The sequence below is a fragment of the Muntiacus reevesi genome, chromosome 2 (assembly GCF_963930625.1).
Source record: "Muntiacus reevesi chromosome 2, mMunRee1.1, whole genome shotgun sequence".
NCBI classification, from domain to species: domain Eukaryota; kingdom Metazoa; phylum Chordata; class Mammalia; order Artiodactyla; family Cervidae; genus Muntiacus; species Muntiacus reevesi.
This window is the reverse complement of record NC_089250.1, coordinates 255,080,644-255,106,435: the sequence shown is the minus strand read 5'-3', so window position 1 is coordinate 255,106,435 and position 25,792 is coordinate 255,080,644. Positions and strand designations below refer to the sequence as shown.

The 25,792-nt window shown below is 35.7% G+C and overlaps 1 protein-coding gene across 4 annotated transcripts in view; it reads right to left on the bottom strand.

The window, feature by feature from the left end:
- DPY19L3 (dpy-19 like C-mannosyltransferase 3) overlaps positions 1 to 25,792 on the bottom strand; it is a 72,762-nt gene that overhangs the window by 11,972 nt on the left and 34,998 nt on the right. For all 4 annotated transcript variants that reach the window (XM_065925725.1, XM_065925726.1, XM_065925728.1 and 1 more), the window contains exons 8-16: positions 25,197 to 25,331; positions 16,303 to 16,434; positions 14,823 to 14,924; positions 12,621 to 12,694; positions 12,298 to 12,456; positions 9,270 to 9,392; positions 8,793 to 8,904; positions 7,929 to 7,985; positions 3,672 to 3,754 (exon numbers count right to left, since the gene is read on the bottom strand). In XM_065925725.1, the coding sequence (XP_065781797.1) occupies positions 3,672 to 3,754; positions 7,929 to 7,985; positions 8,793 to 8,904; positions 9,270 to 9,392; positions 12,298 to 12,456; positions 12,621 to 12,694; positions 14,823 to 14,924; positions 16,303 to 16,434; positions 25,197 to 25,331 (977 nt within the window). The remainder of the gene's footprint in view (positions 1 to 3,671; positions 3,755 to 7,928; positions 7,986 to 8,792; positions 8,905 to 9,269; positions 9,393 to 12,297; positions 12,457 to 12,620; positions 12,695 to 14,822; positions 14,925 to 16,302; positions 16,435 to 25,196; positions 25,332 to 25,792) is intronic.

Here is a 25,792-nt window from a genome sequence, read left to right as displayed (position 1 = left end):
TCTTGACTTAAAATATGCGGCATGACAGATGGAACGATGGGTATGCTTCCTTCACGGACACTTCTGCTGACACAGTCTGTGGTCTGGATCCAAAATAGCTAATGTGCTTTTAACCATTGAATGACACTTCTCTATTATAGAAAAACAAAGCAATTTTTACCAATGTTTGAACAAATGATGTATAAAATGAAAGAATAATTTGTTTTTAGTAGCTCTCTGCCAAGCTCCATAGCAGGCTGCCCAACCTGCAAACAATTTATTCTGTAAGAAATGTCACTAAATAATGACAAGGACTCACAGGTCAAATGGATTTACATTATATAATTTAAATGTCATTCCAGGAAGACCTGATGGCATTTTTGAACAAATAATCTCATTTATTTTTGAAGCTCTAAGCTTCAACAAGTTAATTACTGTTGAACTAATGGGTAAACTGAGCATTATAATATAACGTGTGAACATTTGCTTTATCTACACTTCAAAAATTATAGAATTATGCAAATGCCACAAAATGATTCATTAAATATAAAAGAGGCTCATTGGCATTTAAGGTCTGAACTTAACCTACATCATATTTAAAATATACTGTAATTCTTTCTGCTTTGATTAAATGTGAAGGAAGTCTGGTCCATTTTTTCAGGCCCATTGAGAAAATATTGCACATGTAGGCTTCATCACTGGAAAGAAACTATTTCTAGTGAAAATCTCCTAAAGCCAAGTAGGCAAAATGTCACACCTCAAAACAGTCAGTCTATCTGAATTGCACAAAGTCCAAGAAATGTTTCAGGAGCCAAAAATGAAACACTCTAAGGATGCAAAGAAACAAGGTATGAACTACCAATTGCTGTGACATTTGGCCTTGAAGTAGATGTGCTTTCTAGTCACACATAAAACCTATAAAAGTTCCACAGGGTTCTACTGAGAGAGATACCAGAAAGTAAGACAAAAAAGGCAGGTTTTTAATCTTCATATTCAGGAAAAAACATCATTAGCAAAAAGGGGTTAATGTGAACACATACACTTAAATTTACTGGAAAACAGGGCATGCTGCACCTCAGTATAACATGAAAGGCAGGCATCCAGGCCCGTGAACACACAGCTGGGGCTGTGGAAGGCATGGGGAGATGACGTCCTAGTTCTCACAGGGAAGACGCTGGGGGCTTGACTGCAACAAAGGGTCCTCACTGATTAAAGAAGAATTTAATCTTCAAGCATCAAGCCCTAGCATCAAGTACATGAGGCAGACTGGGAGATGGTGGTAGCTTCTTCTGAACACTTTGCACAAGAGGTGCCCCATGCTGAAACAGAGAGTCATTTGTCTTCCTGAGTTTCTTCAGGTCACTTGTTCTGACTCATTCTAGAGGCCGGGCAGCCATCTGGCAAGGGAAGCTGTGCCCTGACCCCAAAAGATGCTGTCATGCCCGCCCTGACAAAGGGCAGATGTGAGCATACCACTCTGGCTACCTGAGAGCAGGAGCAGACAGGACGGAGAGGAGGCGTCTCTCAGCAGCAGAGCTGGGTGGGACCAGAGGCCCAGCTGCTGCCTTCAGACAATTCCAAACAGGCTTTCAGATACACTCCATGAATCCTTAGCCCACGGCCTTTCCTCCTGCTCAGCTCAGACCTACTAACGTCACCAACACTGTGTGATTAGTCAAGGTAGCAGAGTCATAGAAGGTCATAGTTTATGTTTAAAAACAGAAGAAATCCGGACAGGTTAAACGAATAGTAAAGTGCATCTGCTTGTGTTTGGAAATGAAGCCTAGACCAGAGCTGATTTAAATGTTGATTTAAACAAATGCATTTTGTGTCTAAACAGACCCTATTTTGACATACATTCATCATCACTTAAGCTTATTTCACAAACATGCCTAGCAGCTATTTTTGCAAAAACAATAATTTAGATTTGAAGACTTTGAAGGGAAAACAGGCAAGATTAGATCACAATGGAACCATTTTTGGGGGAACAATACAAATCCTTCAGTTGCTGAGATTCGTAAAAAGTGAAAAGAATAAGTCTACACACAGGGAGAAGAACTGTTAATAGAAGGAGAATGTAAGAACAAAGCCCACTTTCCCAAAAGCAGACTAAAAGATTATCTTCTTTACACATGGAATAAACTCTCATCCATAATTTTTCAGAACCTCAAATGTTATTTTAAATAACCTCTGTGAGCAAAAGCATGAAAATAAAGGCATTACGATAAGTATATCCTGTCTGACACAGCCAAAGGTAACTCCACTAGACTAAAATCTTAATGACACTACAATTAATCCCTAAAAGACTGGGAAGTAGAGCTGGGATGTTTATGATGCCAATCCGAGTAGATCCCGAGCATGTGCCACCTTTGGGACTTTATCAGAGTGGGCGCCCTACACCACCCCTGCCCATGGTGCAACTGGAAAAACAGAACACATCAGCCTCACCTTCAGATGTGCGTGTCATAAATTTCCAGTTGACTGTAGCTAATGCAAAAGTAATTAGCTTTTCTTTATAGGAATAAGCCTTTTTTCTCTTATACAATAAATACTGAAGGAATTATTTGCTCTGTAATTGTCTGCCATGATTTAAAGTTAAATAAATAAATAAAGATAAAGCACTGCTTCATACACTCAGCACTGGAAATATATGAAAAATTATACTCATTGCATCTAGTCAAATCCAGCCCAACATTGGGACCAAAGCCACATATATATTTTAGATACAAATCTCTATAAAACCCATGTATTGTACTCAAGAGGCCCAAGCTATCAAACATTTACCATTGCTTAATACACAAGCAGTGCTAAACTGTACTGGTTAGTAAGCATCAGTCACGAGCAAGTGCCAATACGGCTACTAAAATTCTAAGTGATGGAGACAATACAGCCAATGCTTTCAGAACATGTCACATAAGATTTGCAACATCTATTTATGTGTAAATAATGACACTGCTGCTTTTTGGCTATAAAATAGGGAAATACAGCATTACAGGACACAGGAATGCTGCTTGGAGTAAGAGAGTTAATTTTTGCTGGCGGGAGGTGGGTTTCATTAACGAAACTTTGAAAAACATGAATCTCATTCTGCTGTGGAATGCTGAGGTGAAGCAACCGTGCGGGCAAAAATAAAAACCAATATAACATGAAAGCATTATGATGTCTGCGGAAGGATCTAGCTTTTGTATTTTAAATTTTCTCTAGGCCTAATCTTGGGCAATATGATCAGTTAAAATGAAGTCTGCACTGAGCTAACATGACTCTAATTAACTGTAGTTTACTGTATAATTTTTAGATGATTAACAAGGAAAGAATACTTTGTGTGTCAGTATTAATAGAAAATTTGAATGCTATTAAAGTGAAAGAAATGCTAAAGATAAAACTGGCAGAGAACATAAAACTTTATTTCCACTGCAGTTGCTGATCTGAAACACATCCTCTGATTCTGGTTCCCTCTCTATATCGGTACTTCCCCTTCTTCACAGGACTGTGGTTACAGAAGATATTTCTTGAATAGAAAGAAATTATTTTCAAGTATAGAATTTTAAAGAAAAAATCTGAGAATGAATGTGTCTTCATAATTAGATTCAGAAAGAAAAAACCCCAAAAAACCAAAAACCAAATGAGGCCTACAGTGACTCTTTAAAAAGGCACTTTAATTTTTAAAGGTTAAAAAAAAAAAATCCTCTTACTTAATCCAGTTCATCAGCTCCACTGTATCTGGATCATAGAATTCTCTCAACTCGGAGAGTTCATCCATCATTCCTGGCCAGAACTGAAATTAAAAACAAAACTAAACAAAAACAAAATCCACCCCCAGACCCACAACTATCACTAAAATTAAAGTGAAAAAGGAGAAACTGCACATAACTTGTGAACTACGTAAACTCAGTAACTGGAATAGTAGAACTCCCTCACCTCTGAGATCAACCCTTTTAAGTGTAAAGTGAGATAAAGTCTGAGAAAAGTTCCCCAAATCATTTTGAGCTGCAGCTAATTAGAAGTACTGGTGTTGCCAACTTTAAAAACTGAGCTTTTATTTTACACTAACAAAAATGTTGTTGTATGTTTGTTAATATCTAGTAAAACATTAATTTGGATATGATACGAGTGGCAACCATGAAAAAGTTCACAAGATATGAGAAAAAGGTGACTAACTAACTTCATGTATTTATCTTTAAATGCAGAATGTACCCTTTGGAATACAGAATCTCATTTTATCCTCACAATTCCTCAGGGAGAAAGACGACACAGAAGGCATTATTACCATGAATATCTGTTCTTCATTTCTCTAGTTTAGACACCTTGGCTCAGAGAGATAGATAACCTGACTTGCTCAGATCAGACTGGCAGAGTCACAACTAGAAACTTTTCATTGTGTGCTATGGTGAGTATACTGTTTGTACTAGAAATATGGACAAATGGTTTGATGAATATTAATATAATTACAGGGACAAAGGGAGAGAAGAATATTTGAAAGAAGGGTGGTCCAGGAAAACCTGGTACATCTGAGTATTATCTTTATGCCTCTGGTGCCTCCTACTCAACATGAGTTACTTAAGCTATGAAAATATAATGCAAAAATACATGCTGAATCCACTGCTTTTGTATTATCTGTTTAATTCAACAATTAATTAAATGCTCATTGTTTTATGAAATGGCAGTTACCTAAAAAGACTTAATCATCCAAATATATGCTAGGGTGAACTACAGAACTCATGACCTATATTGAAACAGAAGTCCAATAATAATGTATCTATCCTTCGTTCATGTTGTAAACAGAAATTTTCTATTTAAGAACCATTAACTAGAACCAAAGTGGCACCTGGCTGCTCTGTGGCTGTTTTTTTAATCCCCATCACTTTCTTATCTTCTTATCATCTCATCTTTGGCCATTTTTACTGTTCATTCATATCTGGTCTCCTGGGTGGGTAAATCAGGAAAATTGTTGGTGATGGAAAATCAGGTGTCTGCACTACTAATCCTAGGTTTCAGAAGAGATGTAATAAAAATTACTGATTAAATGATAACATTTGTAAGACTTCAATTACCCACTGTCTCTATTAATTTTGGTAATAGAATACCAACTTTTAAATGATATTTTAATTATTTTGGTATAAAACATTTTGAAACCTCTGAATTCAACAATTATCAGATATTTTTCTAGTTTGAAAGTTGCTGTTGTTAATTCTGAAAAGTTACAATCTAATAACACAGTCTTATGGTAAACTTCTTAAACAATGTGTGAAAAAATGCCGAATTAATTAAATGCTGTTGGCTAAAATGATCAGCAGTAGTTTATATGAGACTTCAGATATCCAAGTAAGTGAATTAACATGAGGGCAATGATTTTCTTAAACTCTTGATTTTTGAGTGGAGACTAGCACATACTTTTCACTTTAAAAGAGGATTATCCTAAGCAGACATAGAGCAAAATAGGTATTATTAACAAGAAAATTTGAAATCCTCATTACAAGTGCTATGTAAATAAACTTTAAATCAGATTTTGAAATATTAGTTCCTATTTCTTACAGATAAATCTGTTCAATAGTTGGAAAACATTCAGTTTCAGGGTAACTGCTAATATACTTAAAATCTTTATTGTCTTTGTGATTTTGTATTTTACAAGTTCTGAGAAGCTGAAATATGTAAATTAAACTATTTTATACAGTGAAAGCTGGATGCATCAGGATTTCTCCTGAAGTCCAATACTGAGAGAGGCCTGGCCACCTGTCTTTGGAAGGATTCTTCAGAATTACTACTATCTGTCATATGTGTGTGTGTGTGTGTGTGTGTGTGTGTGTGTGCACGCTCACACACACACACACACACAAACACATTCAGTCGTGTCCGACTCTTTGCAACCCCCTGGACTGTAGCCCATCAGGTTCCTCTGTCCATGGAATTTTCTGGGCAAGAATACTGGAGTGGGTTGCCATTTCCTTCTCCAGGGGATCTTCCTGACCCAGGGATTGTACCCACGCCTCTTGCATCTCCAGCATTAGCAGGCAGATTCTTTACCACTGCGCCACCTGGGAAGCCCACGAACTGTCTTACTCAGGATATATCTACAAAGACTTCCTAATGAAATGCTGGCCTTTTCAGTGCTATCACTGGTTCTTCTCTGGCAATGGTTCTCAAGAGGGGTGGTGTTGGGGGACTCTGCCATACTGTAAAGGGACGTTTTGTGGTGTCCACAAGTGTTTTCATTTCTGACAGTCGCACCTGGAGGCTGATGCTATTAGCATGTAGTGGGCAGAAGGCAGGGATGCTGCCAAGTGTCCTAGAACGCACAGAACAGCCCTTAAGTCACAAAATTATCCGGACAAAGTGCCCCCGGTGCTGCCGCTGAGAAGCCCTGTCCTGCCGAGGGGGTTCTCAAGTGTGAGGGTGCGACAGTGCCGCCTGCAGGGCTGGTTACACCCGGATCCCTGGGCCCCCCTCCCAGAGCTCCTGATGCGGGAGGTCTGAAACGGGACCCAAGCATCCGCAATTCTAACAAGTTCCCAGGTGATGCTGATGCTGCCTGTTTATTTCTTCTATTATGTCCTCATTTTGTCCAGAACAAAAAACTTTAGTCCTCAAGTAGCTTTAAAAAAAAGAATCAACAAAATTTCAAATAAATATCTGAGACATCAAGGAACTCAGCCCCACACAGAGCAGTGGGAGAAAAGACTGCTGTGGTGTGCGTCTGTAGTGGCGAGTCAGGAATGAAGGTGAGCTGCATCTTTTCTGTGCTCTATGCCTGAGAATCAATGTGGAAAGATAGTTACCTCCTTCGTCATCACACTTATACTCTGCTTAATCCTTAGTTGTTGCTTTTCAGATGTTTTTTAAGAAGTTTCATTTACTTACAGTAGAGCAATAAAATTCCCAGAGGCAAGGTGGCAGAAATGATCTATTTCTGTGTTTGCCAGTATCTGGGAATTGGCACAGTGGTCTGTCTATAATATCAAATGTTTTGGTAGACAGGAACATGATAGAACATAATTTTTTGAAATATTTACAACAGAACTGTCCAATACAGTGATTATCAGACACTTTTTCTTAGCCTAAAACCTTTGCTTCAAATGAAATCTAACATGAAAATACAAGCAAATAAACCCAGAAGCTGAGCTGCCAAAGCTGATCTTTTCTGTGGGAGAGTCCCCCCTCCTCCCGCCACCTCCTTTAGCTATCCTCCTAAATCAGAAGCTATACACAGGAGAGTTTGCAATCTACTGTTCTAACTTAAAGTCTGAAGAAAAAAAAACCTAAACTTAAAAAATATATATAAGTTTTTTTTTCTTTTAAAAAGAGAGGGTAAGAGCTCAATTGGATAAAACCATCGAAGTTCCCTACCCAGGTAACAATTCAAGCCTCTAAATTTCAAAGATGTGAAAACACAGACTCGTGGTCTTTTATGGAGAAGTCTCAGAACTGAAACACAGCTAATGCTGTTTCAGAAATCAGTCAACTGAGAATATGAAGAATTTCTTTACTTTCTGCTGAAACTGAAGGACAGATCACAAAGCTAATCTTAGACTGTATTTATATGTGCTCAGTACTCTTACATAGATGATTTTAAGAATCTAATAAAGTGTGCAGGTTAAAGTAAGATGCATTTTAAGATCTTACTCTATCAAAAGCAGGTAATGGGGAAAACTGACTTTTCTCAAAATAGGTCTGAAAACATCTTTATTTTCAGAGTTTGTATCAGCTGAATAGTAAGTCATAACCAAAATTAATTAGAATAATTAAACTGTAGTGTTTCTTGCTATTATGTTTTTATCTGTCAAACCCCTTTTTGGGAAGTACATCACTTTTCTTATCAATGTCAATTGCCATAAGAAATTAAGCAGATAGTGTAAGCTCTGCAAACCACTCTACTTGCCAATGACACCAAAGTACACTGAGTCAAGGCAATTATTCTGCTAAATAAAGACAAGAATGAGGACAATCAGTCTTACCTTATAGCACAGATACAGCAGTATTAATATCGGTATTGAATATCGCATTATACATATCTATATAAGAAAGACATTATTTAGATTACAAGTATTTGGAATACTTTTGCTTTATATTTTGCTTTGTAAATACATTATTTAAAAAAATATATATATATATAATCTAACAGGGCATGAATCTCCGATAGGCGAAAAAAACTGAGTCAATCATTTGTAAGGTATTTGTAGCTTCCACCATATTGCCACCTAGTGAATTTATAGGGCAGGACAACCCAGAACTGCTCTTACGGGCTATTAATCATTACCATACTCTTATTAGTAATTATGTACATATTATATATGATAGTAATTAACAATAATAATAGTGATAACTCTAGATAATGGGATTACTGGTAATTTTTAATATTCCTTTTTGTGCTTTTCAGTATTTCCAAATTCTGTATAATGAACATATCTAACTATGAAAAAAAAATGATTTAGAAAATAAAACTAAAATTAAGCAAAAATTATTTTAAAATGATTCCTTATAATGCAGGGAACCCAAAGCTGGTCCTCTGTGACAACCTGGAGAGATGGGATGGAGAAGGAGGTGGCAGCGAGGGGGTTCAGGAGAGAGGGAGGGGACACATGTATACCTGTGGCCAATTCATGTTGATGTACAGCAGTGGCCATCACAATATTGTAAAGTGATTATCCTCCAATTAAAATAAATAAGTAAATCATAATATATCAATTATTTTAGTTTTAAATTTTAGTATCCATTTTATCAAACTGATACCTAGACAACTCTTGGTAAAACAACAGAATTGATAATGAAAGACATACTGAAAGTCGTAAAAATGAAATGGAAAAAGAGATAGCACTGACCCTCTTTGGGTTATAAAGATGGATCAACTTCAGAAGTAACTCCCATATTTCAGGGCTGCATAAGCCAAATGATGCAAATACACACATATGGGATGTCCAGAGGTACTTCATTCTGGAAGAACACAGGCAGGCAAAGGTCAGCAGTGCTAACTGTATGGAAACCTGAGACAGCTGTAAAGGCAGCTATAGTATTTGTGATCACAGAACTTACTAAAACTATGCAGAAACCATCTGCCAAGGGGTTAGTTATTAATTCCATTGCCTTTGAGAACCATCATATAAGTAAAAATAGAGGAATATTTGGTAATTAGAACTGGTTTCAAATGGTATTTTGTACTGGGAGAAGACAATAAATAAGGACATTTCTATGGGAACCATAATTATTAAAGAAGATGATTGTCAGTTTCCAAATTACATTGCTAAACTATGTCAGGTAAAGAGTGGTCATAAAAAAATAAATAGATAAGACAAAAATACCTCATTGTACTCAATGCCAAGAATCCAAACAGAATCGTATGTATTAAATTGTAGGCAGTTTCTGGTTTCAGGCCAATTGTGTACTTTCCCATTTTACACATGGATTGCTGATTGGTAGAATCACTGGATAAAATAGCACATATACAAAATTAGTACTTAATTTTAATTCAGCTAAATCTTTGTTAAAGAAGAAGATATAAGAAAGCTATGCCTTCATATATTTAGAAATGTTTTATTTCCCTAAAATAAAGTGAATCAGCTCTTATCAATATTGAATTTGTTTATGAGGCTAAAAGTGTCATAATATAAATGTACTAATATTAGAGTACCTAAAATTGAATAAATTTCACTTTAATTTAAGCAAAACCTTAAAGTCCTTCAATCTCTTTGATTATAAGAGCAAAGAAATTTTGGAATCACTGAAACTATAAGAGATTTTCAGAGATGTTGTACTCACTCATATTTTTCTAGTTTTTACAAATAGGAAGTAAAAATATATCTTGGAATTCAGTAGTTTTATGAACCAATGATCACATTCTTAACCTATCACAGTATCTCATTACATATGTCTAACATTTTTAAAATCAAATATGGCTACATTAAAATGACTGCACCCATAAAATTAACAATAATCCTTTAACATCACCTAATACCCAGTTCATGTTCTAGTGTCTTTGTTACAAAAGCTTTTTTTCAGGTAGTTTCTTTGAGTCAGGATCCAAAGCTTTCATATTGCATTTCAGCAATGTCTCTTTTAAATTATCTTTCAATCAACAGAATTACTCCCCCCTCCTGACTTTTTAAGGGCATTTACTTGTTGAAGAAAATATATCATTTGTCCTATAGCTATTTCCACCTTCTGGATTTGGTTGATTGTCTCCTTGTGGTGCCATTTAATATATTTCTCTATTCTCACATTTTTGATAAACTTTTAACTAGATGTAGAGGTTAATTATCAGAGTCAAGTTCATTTATTTTGGCAAGTACACTTCATGAGGGTACAACGTATTCCATACTGCATCACGTTGGAAAGTATGTAGTCTGGTTATTCCTACTTGAGTGATGCTGAGATGGATGAGCGCGTTCAGATTTGCACAATTTGTTGTCAAGGGGAAAGGGAAACAACAAGTAATGGCTGCCAGTTTAGGATAAAAATAATACTTCCATAAAGGCTCCGCTTATCCTTCATACAAATCCAGTAGGCTTGGATATGTACAATGCTTCTGTATAACTACCGACCTGTTATTTCCTGGAATTCTCTTTTCGCAACCCTAGATACATAAGAAAATGAAAATGATACTCTATGATAATTTTCACCACTGGTGATATTCTTTACCTAAACATTATGTATCACACAACCCAAACTCTGGCTTCCATTGACACTAAAAGATTACTCCAGACACCAGCATACACTTTCATCCTCCCTTGATACTTGGGAGAATTCTGCAACACCTCTCCCAGTCCCTGCAACTGAGCCAGAAAGCTCAATTAATTCTGTGAATATATAATGGGGTGCCCCTTTCAGTTACGTAGTGCACACTAATGTAGCTGTGCTGCATAAACGTAATAGTACCATCCTTCCTAGTACAAGAAGGCAGGAAAACTTTAAATACTTGGCAGTGATAATATATCCTTCAAATTACTTAGACATTAATTCACATTAAGACACTGTAATTCTTAAGAGACTTTAATTAATGTAGCGCTTTCCTCTAATCAAGTCCTAATATCCCTACCTGGTAGATGAAGATGCTCTAAAATCTTTATCTATAATCATATACCAAATCAGCTTCCAGGGACGGCTCATAGATTCACACTGAGCATGGCAGACATTTTCACACAAGACTGCAGGCCCACTGAGCTTCCTGCTTTGCATGCAGTCTAGAGTCCTGTCGACACTTGATGTGTCTGGAATAATATTAAATTACACTGTCTAGAATAATTTCCATCTATTTTCACAGGGCTAAATTTTTATCTTGGGCTCGGTATAAAAAGAACACTTCTGAAAGATACTAAAATAGTTTATAGTCAATGAAATATCTTCATGGTTCAATGTTGCTTCATTCTTAATAATCATAAAACACCTCAGCTGAGCTGGGCTCACTGTAATGACTTTCTCCCAGCCAGCTCTTGGTGGCTGTGAATCAGCTCACCAGCACCTTAATTGGCAAGGTAACTACACAGAAAAAGGGCTTCCTTCTGGGCTTCATTACATTTTCACAAATGACAGTAGCTTCAACTTCTTACACTTAATTTTCTTTCAATTTAACAGGGATAGTAAATGCAAAAACCTCCATCAGCTTGATAGGTGGGTATTCCATAAGTTTTTAAAAAGTCTTCATACACCCTGACTTATTCTTTTAAGTAGGTTAGCAGACTACTAAGTTTTAAAAAACTGTCAATTAATACTTTAAGACTTTTAGTAGACGTTAATAATTACGGTCCGTTCTAACTTCATAAGCCCTTAAACAAGATGCAACAAAACAATGGTTTGTAAACCAATAATAATACCTGCTAATGATAGCTAAAACCAACAAAATACACACAAGGCATAAGTACTTTATGTAACTTTAACTTCTCTCTCACAGAGCCTTGATGGGTAAATACTCTTAATGCTCTCATTCTATAGAAAGGGGAATGGAAATATGGAAAGGCTATGTAACTGGCTCAAAGATCACATCATTCCCAAGTGTGTGGGCCACGACTTCAACCCAGAGCTGGGTGCAAGGCATCCACTACTATTTACTGTCTCTTCACTGTTCCACCCTTAACAACTGAGCGTCGAGTCCATGCTAACCTGGGCATGTTCTCCCTTTAAGATGACTGTACTCTGTTCTGTATCTAATGCTTTTTTTTTTTTTTTTTTTAATATTATTTTATTAGTTGGAGGCCAATCACTTTACAACATTTCAGTGGGTTTTGTCATACATTGACATGAATCAGCCATATAGTTACATGTATTCCCCAATTTTTCTGCAACACAGAACAAGCTCATTAAAGCACAAAATTAGATTTCTGAAATATGCCATACCTGAGATTACGGAAGGCCACAGCTAATGCTGCAATCACTGTGATGGACAGAACAAATATATAAGCATAAAAAAGCAGAGTATCTGAAAGTCTTTCAAATGTATTAAAAGGTAGAAGGCCAAATGCTTCTTCACACAGGTATAGGTTTGCATCAAAATCTCTAGGAAATAAAAGGAAAGCAAAGTATTTAATTCAAAACAAGATAAGTAAACCTCACATTTTCCCTCAAAACAAGCCTGAAATTAAAATAACTGATAACTTACATTTTAAAGACTCTGCTGATTTAATATAAAAAACAAACACAGACTTTAAATTTAATCATACCTTGTTGCTCCAAATCCAAATTTTGCCTTCAGAAATTTAAATATGTGTTCGTCTGACTTGAGGTTAAGAATTTTCTGTCAGGGAGGGAGAAAACGAAAGTTGCTAATTAGTTCCTCATACATTGTTTTCTGATAATTTCCCATTGAACACACTTATTCAGTGTCCCATTTCATAGGCGTGTATGTGTGTATGTGTAAAATTAGTAAATGTTCAAACCAATTCTTAGAATCAAGAAATTCGAAAGCTGGATTTTCTTTTTTTTAAAAAAAGTGTTTTAGTGAAGTAGTTGATTTACAATGTTGTGTCAGTTTCCGGTATACAGCGAAGTGACTCTGTTATACATACATATATTTTTTTCCATTATGATTTGCTACAGGATATTGAATATAGTTCCCTGGACTATACAGTAGGACCTTGTTGTCTATCTATTTTATATGTAGTAGTGCGTATCTCAGAGTTGGACACGACTGAAGTGACTTAGCTGCAGCAGCAGTGTGTATCTGCTAATCCCAAGCTCCTAGTTTATCCTTCCCTGAACTCCTTTCCCCTTTGGTAACCATAAGCTTGTTTTCTATGTCTGTGAGTCTGTTTCTGTTTTGTAGATAAATTCATTTGTATCCTATTTTAGATCCCATATGTAAGTGATATGTAATACGTGTCTGTCTGTCCTATTTACTTCACTGAGTATGATAATCTCTAGATCCATCCACGTTGCTGCAAATGGCATTATTTTATTCAAAAGCTGAGCTTTTCAAACTCTCCTTCTTCTTGTTTTTTTTTTTTTTTTTTTTTTGGCAGAATCACTTTTGCAAACAAAATCTAGGCTTAAGTTCAGTATGCAAAATAGATAAAAGATGAGGTTCTTTGGTTTCAGGGAAAGCGAGATGGCTGAAGCCCCAGTGAGTACAATTTTTTATATCAGAAAATCGATAATATCATGATCTGAAACCTCAAACAGGAACATAGCCCACAAATCCTACTTTGCTAATGTAAGACTCATTCACTCAAAGATAATTCAAGACACAGCAGTAACCCTCAATGGGTGAAGAGACAAATGCCAGTGTTTATCACTAATGAGTATAATTTTAACTCACATTATTTTATTTGTAATTTATGGCTTACAAAAATTCATACAACACAAATGGGTGAAGAAAATATATCAGAAGAAAAATGAAGATAGAAAAAAATATATGATTAATCCAGAACTGAGGTTGGTACACAAAACATATTCACTAGAGATGAGCCACAAATCTGGACTCAAACATTCTAGCAGAAAATGCAAAGGAGGAAATAAAAGCATTTATGCTCCTCACAGGGTCACAAGATTAAAACAAACCAGTTGCTTAGAAGAGATCCTTATGGTCTTAAAATCGAGACTCAAGAGAAATTTTGCCCATGGGTATATTAAAAACAGTGAGCAGTCTCAAAGAGTATCTCTTCCTAATTCTTCTCATTAGGTGGCTGGCAGAATGTCAAGTGTGATTCAATAGACGTTATTTTTTGGGGGAGTCAAAAAACAGTGGTCCAGATATGCAGCTCTCTCCTGGTTTAATCCAGACACAGATAACTGAACATCTAGGGTGGTGAAATGAACAGACTGCATAACTTACAGCCAAACTTTCAGAAATGCTGATTGTTCTGCTCAAATATGTTTTGGGTGAGTACCGACTGATATGGAGTTTAAGGACCTAGTGACAAGGACCTGGAGTAAAGGTGTTTAATGTAGCTGGCTGGGTGAATGGTCTTTTTTCTTTCTTTGACAGTCAACAGACAGGGGGCGGGACTGTCATCTTCCTAGAGGAAGGGTCTGTCCTGGGTCCAGCCTTCCCAGAGGGGTGAAGTCATCTCCATCAACCAAAGTGGCTCTGATAATAAAGCTAGTTTATTTATGAAATTAACCCAATAAAAATCATGTCATTTTTTTTTTTTTAGTACCATTGTATAGAAAACTGTCCCTAAAAAGTAGATTTTTTAAATTTAGAGAAATGCTTGTTAAATGCTTTTAAAGCTGAGTTTTTAAAAAAGTTTAAGAAACTCAAAGGTGGGTTCAAAGTAGAACATATTGAAGAGTGAATAGAAATCAAAGACTAAAATAAAGAAAACAATCCTGTTACTGAAACAAAGGTAAAACTGAGTCTGTTTAAAGTAAAACTAGTAACTCTTCAGTAATGTTAAATTAAATATATCATTTTATTAACATACCTTAATAATGTTGTTGAGAAAAAGTGTCAAACATAAAACGAAAAACAAATGTAACAACAGTTTCCCAAGTCTATTAAGGAAGTTTCCAGTTTTCATATTTTTCTAGAAATTAAGAGAGTTAAGTTTTAATTTTTTAATATTCATTTAACTTCACAAACATTTAAAATGAGATTACTTAAAAGATTTAAAACATTGAGTCACGCAACATACAGAGAAAATATAACCTAATTTTCATGCAGTAACATTGCTTAAAATTTGTTATTTTCTAATAGTAAATGAATCACTTAATAATAAGCTCCAAACGATAAGGAATGTATCTGAGTCCTTTCTATTTTAAAGACCTCTTAAAAAAAAAAACAAACAAAAGATCTCTTCAACCATAGTATGGAGTGAGCTCCTTAGAAGGTACTCAGCTCATACTGACTAAAGAAATCTTTTGATGATTTATCCACTAATTTGTATGTCACAGACTATAACCCATTAAATAAAAACACCAGCATAAAAAATAAATTGTGCTCTTTGATATATAATAATTTTATTATAACACTCAAATAACTTTATAGATTATCAAATATAATAATATCTAAACAGTTCAAAGATGAGTGATAATTCATTTCTAATTAAAGTTAAAAGGATAAGTGAGACGTACAGTTTCTAACAGTCAGCTAAAAGCCTATTTATTAAAATCTTTGTGAGGACTTGTCCATAGCAATTCTCACTCAAAAGACTAGTAAAGGATTTATTCTTCCCCAAATGGAAAACAAAACAGCTTCTTGATTTAAAAGTGAATGAGAAATGTTTCTCATATGCTTATGAGACAGAGAACAGGCTTTGCAACACTCTTAAGGAAAAGACAACTAACTCAAATTTTATGCAAATTTAAGAAATTTTAATTGCATAATAAAGTCAAAGATCAGGTGACTGTCCAACATATTATTCTAGTAAGTGTCCCAAGGTATTTATTTATTTGGAACCTCAAATTCTCAAAACTGTTAATTTTAACTGACTTAAAAATCAATAATAATAACAATATAATATGTAAGAATGAGGGAGAGTGGTGTTACTACTTCAAATGACAAGGTGTCCACCAACTTTAAAGACTGTGACAAACGCTCCCACAAGCAATAGGTTCTTCTCATTCTTGGGTTCACACTTGAAAAGTTAACATTTTTTTCTCTTTTATTTCAACTTTAAACCAACAGCATTCAAATAAGTATCTCTGGCTAATCCTAAATTTAAGTAAGACTCCAACTTTTTAGGAAATAATAATGTCAAAACAAAGGGATGGTGACATATCAGAAAGCTTGAAAATGAATGCTACACCATGCACTTCAAAAAAAAAAAAATAACAATAATAATGCCCTTACTGTGATTTAGTGGGAGTTTGGTCATAAATTTTCCTTTGTATCCTATATGAAAACATGGTCCAAACAACCACATGTTTTTTAAAAAGTTTAAGGACAAAAAAAAAAAGTCCTACCTGAAGTTTTCTTGCAATTAATACCGAAAGGTTAAAACTGATAAGCAATGATCCAAGAATCATGGAATTAAAAAACTGAAGAATGCAGACCAGGAGTAAACCTGTGAGTTGTATACCATACAGCCATGTCACCTGCAACAACCAAAGGTTAGGTGATTAAACAGATTTTATCAGGGGACTCCCACATGCTGACGGGTTGGTCCCTAGCTGAATACATCTCAAGTTAAATAATGCAGAAGACACACCTAGCTTCAAGTAATACAATCTAAGAAAGGAAAATAAAACATTATACCTTTTAGTTATAGAACATTTTAAACTTTATAACATTTAGAAGAAAAGAGATATATGAAGTAGAGGAAGCAAACAACGGTATAAATAAATTTTAGAAATAGGCAAATGCTGTTAATAGCTTTCAGTTTTCTTCTAAATTCCTTTATAGTTATGGTTTATATTTTATCATGTTCTAACAATGAATAACTTAATGTATACATTATTTCTCAATCTTTTATTTCTCAATCTTCCCTAATGATGTTGACCATCTTATCATGTGTTATTGAACCTTTATATATCTTCTCTGGAGAAATATCTATCTAATCTTTTGCCTATATTTAACTGTTGAAAGTTCTGTAAGAATTCTTTATATATCCTGGAAATCCCTTTTCAAACATGTGATTTGCAAATTTTGTGGCCCATTTTGTAAGCTGTCTTTTTACTTTCTTGGTGATATACTTTGAAGTACAAAAGTTTTTAATTTTGATGAAGGCCAGTTTTTCTTCTTTTACATACTCGTGATTTTGTTGCTGTTGTTTAGTTGCTAAGTTGAGTCTGACTCTGTGTGATCCCCCGGGCTGCAGCACGCGACCCCTCTGTCCTCCAGTATCTCATAGAGTTTCCTAAAATTTATATCTGTTAAGTCAGTGATGCTATCTAACATGTTGTCTTCTGCCAGCCTTTTCTCTTTTTGCCTTCAGTCTTTCCCAGCACCAGGGTCTATTTTGGTGAGTCGGCTCTTCACATTAGATTGTCAAAGTATTGGAGCTTCACTTTCAGTCCTTCCAATGAATATTTAGGGTTGATTTCCTTTAGGATTGACTGGTTTGATCTCCTTGCAGTCCAAGGGTCTTCTCTAGCATTACAATTTGAAAGCATCAATTCTCCAGCTCTCAGCCTTCTTTACAGTCCAACTCTCACATCCATGTGACTACTGGAAAAACCATAGCTTTGACTATACAGACCTTTGTTGGCAAAAGGATGTTTCTGCTTTTTAATACACTGTCTAGGTTTGTCACAGCTTTTCTTAACAAGGAAAACATGTCTCTCAATTTCATGGCGGCAGTCACTGTCCACAGTGGTTTTGGAACCCAAGAAAATAAAATCTGTCACTGCTTCCACCTCCCCCTCCCCCTGCCCAACTTCTACTTGCCATGAAGTGATGGGCCCTGATGCCATGATCTTAGTTGTTTTGAATGCTGAATTTCAAGCCAGTGTTTTCATTTTCCTCTTTGATCCTCATCAGTTCAGTTCAGTTCAGTTGCTCAGTCGTGTCCAACTCTCTGAGACCCCATGGACCACAGAACGCCAGGCCTCCCTGTCCATCACCAACTCCCAGAGTTTACCCAAACTCATGATCCTCATCAGGATGCTCTTTATTTCCTCTACACTTTCTACCATTACAGTGGTATCACCTGCATATCTGAGGTTGCTGATATTTCTCCCGGAAAGCTTGATTCCAGCTTGGGATTCATCCAGCCCAGCATTTCACACGATGTCCTCTACATATAAGTTAAATAAACAGGGTGACAATATATAGGCTTGATGTATTCCTTTTCCAATTTGAACCAGTCCATTGTTCCATGTCCAGTTTTAACTGCTGCTTCTTCACCTGCATACAAGTTTCTCAGAAGAAAGGTAAGGTGGTCTGGTATTCCTATCTCTTTAAGAATTTCCACAGTTTGTTGTGATCTACAGTCAAAGGCAAGCCATTCAATATCATAGTAATCCAAGTCTATGGCCCAACCAGTAATGCTGAAGAAGCTGAAGTTGAACGGTTCTATGAAGACCTACAAGACATTCTGGATCTAATACCCAAAGCAGATGTTCTTTTCATCACAGGGGACTGGAATGCAAAAGAAGGAAGTCAAGAGATACCTGGAGTTACAAGCAAGTTTGGCCTTAGAGTACAAAATGAAGCAGGGCAAAGGCTAACAGAGTTTTGCCAAGAGAACGCACTGGTCATAGCAAACACCCTCTTCCAACAACACAAGAGATGACTCTACACATGGACATCACCAGATAGTCAATACCAAAATCAGATTGAATATATTCTTTGCAAGTGAAAATGGATAAGCTCTATACAGTCAGTAAAAACAAGACCAGGAGCTGACTGTGGCTCAGATCATGAACTCCTTGCTGCAAAATTCAGACTTAAATTGAAGAAAGTAGGGAAAACCACTAGACCATTCAGGTATGGCCTAAATCAAATTCCTTACAATTATACAGTGGAAGTGACAAATAGATAATAGATTGAAGGGATTAGATCTGAAAGAATGTCTGAAGAACTATGGACGGAGGTTCATAACATTGTATAGGAGGCGGTGATCAAAACCATTCCCAAGAAAAAGAAATGCAAAAAAGGCAAAATGGTTGTTTAAGGAACCCTTACATATAGCTGAGAAAAGAAGAGAAGTGAAAGGCGAAGGAGAAAAGATATATCCATCTAAATGCAAAGTTCCAGAGAACAACCAGGAGAGAAAAGATAGCCTTCCTAAGTGAACAATGCAAAGATATACAGGAAAACAATAGAATGGGAAAGACTAGAGATCTCTTCATGAAAATCAGAGATCCCAAGGGAACATTTCATGCAAAGATGGGCACAATAAAGGACAGAAATGGTATGGACCTAACAGAGGCAGAAAATATTAAGAAGAGGTGGCAAGAATATACAGAACCATACAAAAAAGATTTTAATGACCTGGATAACCATGATGGTATGATCACTCTCTTAGAGCCAGACATCCTGGAGTGTGAAGTCAAGTGGGTCTAAGGAAACACCACTATGAACAAAGCTAGTGGATGTGATGGAATTTCAGTTGAGCTATCTCAAATCCTAAAAGATGATGCTGTTAAAGTGCTGTACTCACTATGCCAGCAAATTTGGAAAACTCAGCAGTGACCAGAGGACTGGAAAAGGTCAGTTATCTTTCCAATCCTAAAGAAAGGCAATGCCAAATAATGTCAAATTATTGCAAAATTTTTTTTTTTATTATTTTTTTTAACTTTTTTTTTTTTAATTTTTCATTGGGTTTTGTCATACATTGATGTGAATCAGCCATAGAAATTATTGCAAAATTGCACTCATTTCACAGGTGAGCAAAGTCAAGCTCAAAATCCTCCAAGCTTGGTTTCAGCAGTACGTGAACTGAGAACTTCCAGATGTACAAACTGGATTTAGAAAAGGCAGAGGAAACAGAGATCAAATTGCCAGCATACACCAGGTCATAGAAAAAGCAAGGGAATTCCAAAAAACATCTACTTCATTGACTACACTAAAGTCTTGTGTGGATTGCCACAGAGTGTGTAAAATTCTTAAAAAGTGGAAATACCTGACCACCTTACCTGCCTCCTGAGAAATAGGTATGCAGGTCAAGAAGCAACAGTTAGAACTGAACATGGAACAAGAGACTGGTTCAAACTTGGGAAAGGAGTGCATCAAGGCTGTATATTGTTGCCCTGTTTATTTAAATTATGCAGAGTACATCATGTGAAATGCCGGGCTGGATGAAGCACAAACTGGAATCAAGATTTCTGGGAGAAATATCAATAACTTCAGACATGCACATGACACCACCGTTATGGCAGAAAGCAAAGAGGAACTAAAGAGCGAAGGTGAAAGAGGAGAGTGAAAAAGCTGGTTTAAACCTCAACTTTCAAAAAACTAAGATCACGGCATTAGTTCTCATCACTTCATGGCAAATAGATGGGGAAACCATGGAAACAGTGACAGACTTTATTTTCTTGGGCTCCAAAATCATTGCAGGTGGTGACTGCCATCATGAAATTAAAAGACACTTGCTCCGTGGAAGAAAAGCTATGACCAACCTAGACAGCATATTAAAAAGCAGAGACATTACTTTGCTGACAAAGGTTGACGTAGTCAAGGCTATGGTTTTTCCAGTAGTCATAAAGAAAGTTGAGCACTGAAGAATTGATGCTTTTGAATTGTGGTGTTGGAGAAGACTCTTGAGAGTCCCTGGGACTGCAAGGAGATCCAACCAGTCAATCCTAAAGAAAATCAGTCCTGAACATTCATTGGAAGGACTGATGATGAAGTTGAAGCTCCAATACTTTGGCCACTTGATGAGAAGAACTGACTCCTTAGAAAAGATCCTGATGCTGGGAAAGGTTGAAGGCAGAAGGAGAAGGGGACGTCAGAGGATTAGATGGTTGGATGGCATCACCAACTTGATGGACATGAGTCTGAGCAAGTTCCAGGAGCTGGTGATGGACAGGGACGCCTGGTGTGCTGCAGTCCATAAGGTTGCAGTCAGACATGACTGAGTGACTGAAGTGAACTGAATTAATATTTTTATTTTTAATTGCCTTTTATTTGTTCTTGATGTCCCAACATTTCTCCTTTTATCATTTCCTTCTGTTTCAAGAACTTCGTTTACCATTTTTTAAAAACAGTAGATCTGTTGGCAAGAAATTCTGTTCGTTTTCCTTCATCTGATAATGTTTTGCTTTCTCTGTCTTTCCTGAAAGATATTTTGGCTGGTATAAGACTCTGGGTTGACCACTGTTTTCTCTCAGCACCATGGTTTCTGATGAGAAATCCACTGTCATTCAAATTGGTTTACCCCTATCAGTATTATTTTTCTCTGACTGATTTCACAGAAAAATCTTTAGTCTCCAGAAGTTGGATTATGATGTATCTTGGCATTGATTTATTTGGTTTATACTATTCGACATTAGCTCAACTTCTTGATTATGTAGGTTTTCCCAAATATGTAAAAGTTTTTGATCATTCTTTCAAAAATGTATTTTTTCACATACTTTTTCCAGTTTGACATTCCTCTCCTATTGGGGTTCTGATTACATGAATTCAAGTTCTTGCTATGGTCCCACAGGTCTCTGAGGTTCTGTTCACTTTTTCCAGTCTAATTGAATGTTCAAATTAGTTAATTTCTAAATTGTCCTATCTTCAAGTTCACTGATTCTTTCCTCTGACCACTCTAGTCCACTGCTGAATTGATCTTCTGAGATTTTTACTTTCATTATTGGAATTTTTCAGTTGTAAAATTTTCATTTGCTTGTTCTTTTTATCTTTTAAATCTCAGTTGAGAGTTTCTATTTTTTCATTTGTTTCAAGTGCATTTGTAATTGCTCAATGACAATTTTATGATGGCTACTTTAAATTCCTTGTCAGATATAATTCAACTTTTGTGTGTCTTGGTGTTGCCACCTGTTGATACCTGTTCATTCAAGAGATTTTCCTGGTTCTTAGTTTAATAAATGATCTTCAATTGTACTGTATGACATTATGTATCTTGGAACCTTCTGTAAACCTTCATTGTCAGCAGACCTCCTCTGATACCATCCTAGCCTCATGCCACTGAGGAAAGAAGGATGCTGCCTCATTATTTCCAGATGAATCTGGCTGTCCAGGGTGCCCATTTGACCTCTGCTGACTTTTAAGGGGATGTCTCATTACTGCAAAGTGAAGATGAAAGTTTAGGCTCCCCATAAGGCATCTGCTGATACCATCCTGGCAAAGAGGGTAAGGTATGTCTTACTACCAACAGTTAGAAGTTGAAGGTTCTCCGTGTGGCATTCATGCTTCACCTTTTCTTGAGACTTTTTCCCCCTCTGAATCCATTAGTATTTCCTGGTTGTTAACTTCTCTAATACTTAGTCTGAGATAAATACAGCAAAGAGAAAATTGAGGGAACTCAGTGTCATGTTTTCCCTTTGGTCTTGAGGTCTCTAGGCATTGTCTACTTTCTTTTCTCCACCTCTCAAAATCTTATGTTTGTTTTTTATATAATGTCTAGGGCTGCTTTTAATTGTACTTAGTGGGAGGAATAAGGAGAGGTGCGTTTACTTCATTTTGTCTAGAAACTTATCGAGTACTTTAAAATTGCCTCCCAGGTATTAATCACTAATGTGTCTTGTTTTCACAATGGGTAATCTCTATATCCTTAGTAATGGAACAGAATTACATGCTTAATAATAACATTTACTGTTCTATTTTATATTTTAAAGTTCTGTACACATTTCTCACTGAAAACTTCACCTTTGATGGTAAGAGACTTTCCATCATCCATGAAAAGAAGATGACATGTACTGAAAAAGATAGTTTTTTATCACCACATCAGGCTTTGAATTTGTATTATCTTTTTCTCTATCAATTATTCTGACTCTTTCCCATGTGACATGATTAGAGATCATGATTCCAGTTTATGAAGAAACTAAGGCTCCAAGAACTTGTATCAGCTGACAAAGCTTAAAGAGCTAGTTATTTTCAGAACTGATAGTAGCAACTTATGTATTATAAGCCAGGATCCTTTCATTATGATACTGTTCCTCCTTAAATTCTGATACTACTTCTAACACCAACAGAGTTTCAAATATGAAAAGTTCAGTGAAGTTTAGAACTGAATATAAAATAAATCAGTTGTATTATTCTTTAGTTTTGTGTGTGCCAAAATAGTACCTTTTATTGTTTTCTAGTTAAAAAAAAAAAAAGAAATAGATGTTCATTATGGAAAATTCAAGAGATCTATAGAACAAAAAGAAAATAAGAGTACTAAGCACATTTTGTTGTTTAGTTGCTAAGTTATATCTGACTCTTTGCGACCCCATAGACTATAGCCCATGAGGCTCCTCTGTCCATGGGATTTCCCAGGTAAGAATACTAGAGTGGATTGTCATTTCCTTCCTCAGGGGATGTTCCCTACCCATGGATCAGATGACTGCTAATACTTTAATGTATATTATTTCTGGAAACTTTCTTTTCTATATACATATTTTACTTTTGAAAAAAATGGAGAAGGAAAACTAATGGTTATATATAACACTCTGTGACATAGTTAAGACATGTTTATTTGACAATACTCTATTGCTATTGACTTAGGTCATTTCCAGACTTTTCTTATTACAATACAACTAAAATGAACACCTTTGATTATTTCCTTATGATAAATTTCAAGAAGTGAAAGTCTGGTGAAAAGACAAACACCTTTTCTTGGGCTTTTGATGCTTACTGTAAAAATACACTAGAGAAAACTACATACTACAGAAAAACTTCATAGTTATATTTTCAAAATTGCTCATTATTTATTTAATTTCTTCTTCCATTGATTAATTAATAAATCAATTTATTTATGTTAAAATGTACAGTGTTCTTTTGGAGTACTTGTTGGGGGGGGGGTGTGATATGAAGAAACCAACTGGCCTAGGAGTGTATGACAAGGAGAAATGCAGAGGCATCTAGGCACTCCTTCCCCTTAACTTGCAAGTCTCCATGAGCAAAGTATAAAGAGTTAACAAAATAGGAAAGCAAATATAATCCAACATGAATGGACTCAGCTTCATTTGTACATATAGCTTTTACAGGCATGTAGGTTCTATTATTATTATCCAATATCATGCATCTACATATACACACATATACATTTTAGCTTCTGCTTATCCACCTGCTTTTTAAATTTTATCTAAATTTTTAAATTTTTATTTTATGTTGGAGTTTACTTGATTAACAATGATGTGCTGATTATAGGTGTACAGCAAAGTGATTCACTTATACCCATGAGTATCCATTCTTTTTTGATTATTTTCCCATTTATCCACCTGCTTTCTTTACTGTATTTTATCTTCATATATTGCTTTCTCACACTCCATCCAAATTCTACTCTCTTCATTTTTGGTCCAGCTTGAGCATCTCATTTCTGTGAAACCTTTCTAGCCTAAAAATAACCTTCCTCTTCTAGACTTCTAGTGCTTATTATTACTACAAATTGACATCATAGATAGATATAGCTATATAGATGTATATATTAGACATCTAACTATATAGACATCTTTATTTCCCAAGTTAGATGGCAAACTCCCAATGGATGGGACAACATCTTACATGGGTTCCCACCTGTTTCCTGTGCTGACTGACTTTAACCTTTTCTAATTCAGATTCAGTCAGTTTTCAACGATTGCTACATCTCTTCTGACAGGGAATATGTGAGCTCAACTCTTCTCTATTAGATTATATTGATGCCCTAGGTCTGGAGATAATATTTCATTGTACTCGGGAACTTAAGTTACTGTTACTTTAGAATAGTAACTATGAGCAACTTAAACATATACACAACACATTAAAACATGTTTCTGCATGCTGTTAAATGATGGCAGCACACACTGGGAGACAGACAGTGGTTTCCTTCATAATTTCCTTAGTTCACAGGTGGCCTCTGCCCAGTCAATAGGGATTCAGATCCCAGAAGGTAAATGTTACTATGAAAATTTTATAAAGTACCACAGAAAAGTTGTTATATATCCACTGATTTCCTTGGGGGAAAAAAGGATGGGGCAATATACAGTAACACATTTAAAACAGCTATCCTACATTTTAACATTTAAGTAAACTCTATAAAGGACAATTGACTCAGACACTTGTGCTCCAAATAAATATGTCTTTTAATGTAAAATAAGCAGGATAAAAGTTAAAATCATCAAACTAGGCTGTATAAATTACTGAACTTCAACTGACCACAGGATATTTACATTACAGTTAAGAAGCAGCTTCAACTTTATCATTAAGCATGTGCATATTTTGAGCTCATTCTATGATATAAAACATTAAACAATGACCATCTCAACTGAGAAAAGGAAGCAAAGCTTACCTTCATTGCTGGCAACATGTCTAGGGAGTCCAGTATGAACAGCACTAATGCCTGCATCAGCATCATAAATTGATTAAATTGCCATGTTAGACTAAAGAGAAAAGTTGATACGAAAATGGCAAGAAGTGTCAGCCTCTGTAAAAAGAAAATTTTATATAATTTACACGTCTCTACTAATAAAAAGCCTCTCAGACAAGTGTTCTCAAGAGCAGCCAATATCTCTACAAACAAAACAGAAAAAAACTATAAAGTGTTGCTCTGAACACTCTTGCATTTGTTACTTATGCTCTAAATATCCTAAAGTGACACTTTGCATATAAATATTCACATACAGTATGTGTACTCCATATTATTATGGAGGCGATAATGCACCAAATCACATCTCAAGAGCAATCGCTTAAAAATTCTGACAGCTCTGCAGAAATTTTGTGTGGCTTTGCTGCAACTATTTAAGGGAAGATGATACAAAGAACATTTTTCACATCATAAATGAAAACATTTTCTTTGTAAAGTAGGGAAAGACTTGAAAAAAAAAATGTAACTCAAGTTAAAAAACTGGTTGTGGAATAAGAACTATCAACAGATACTGGGACACT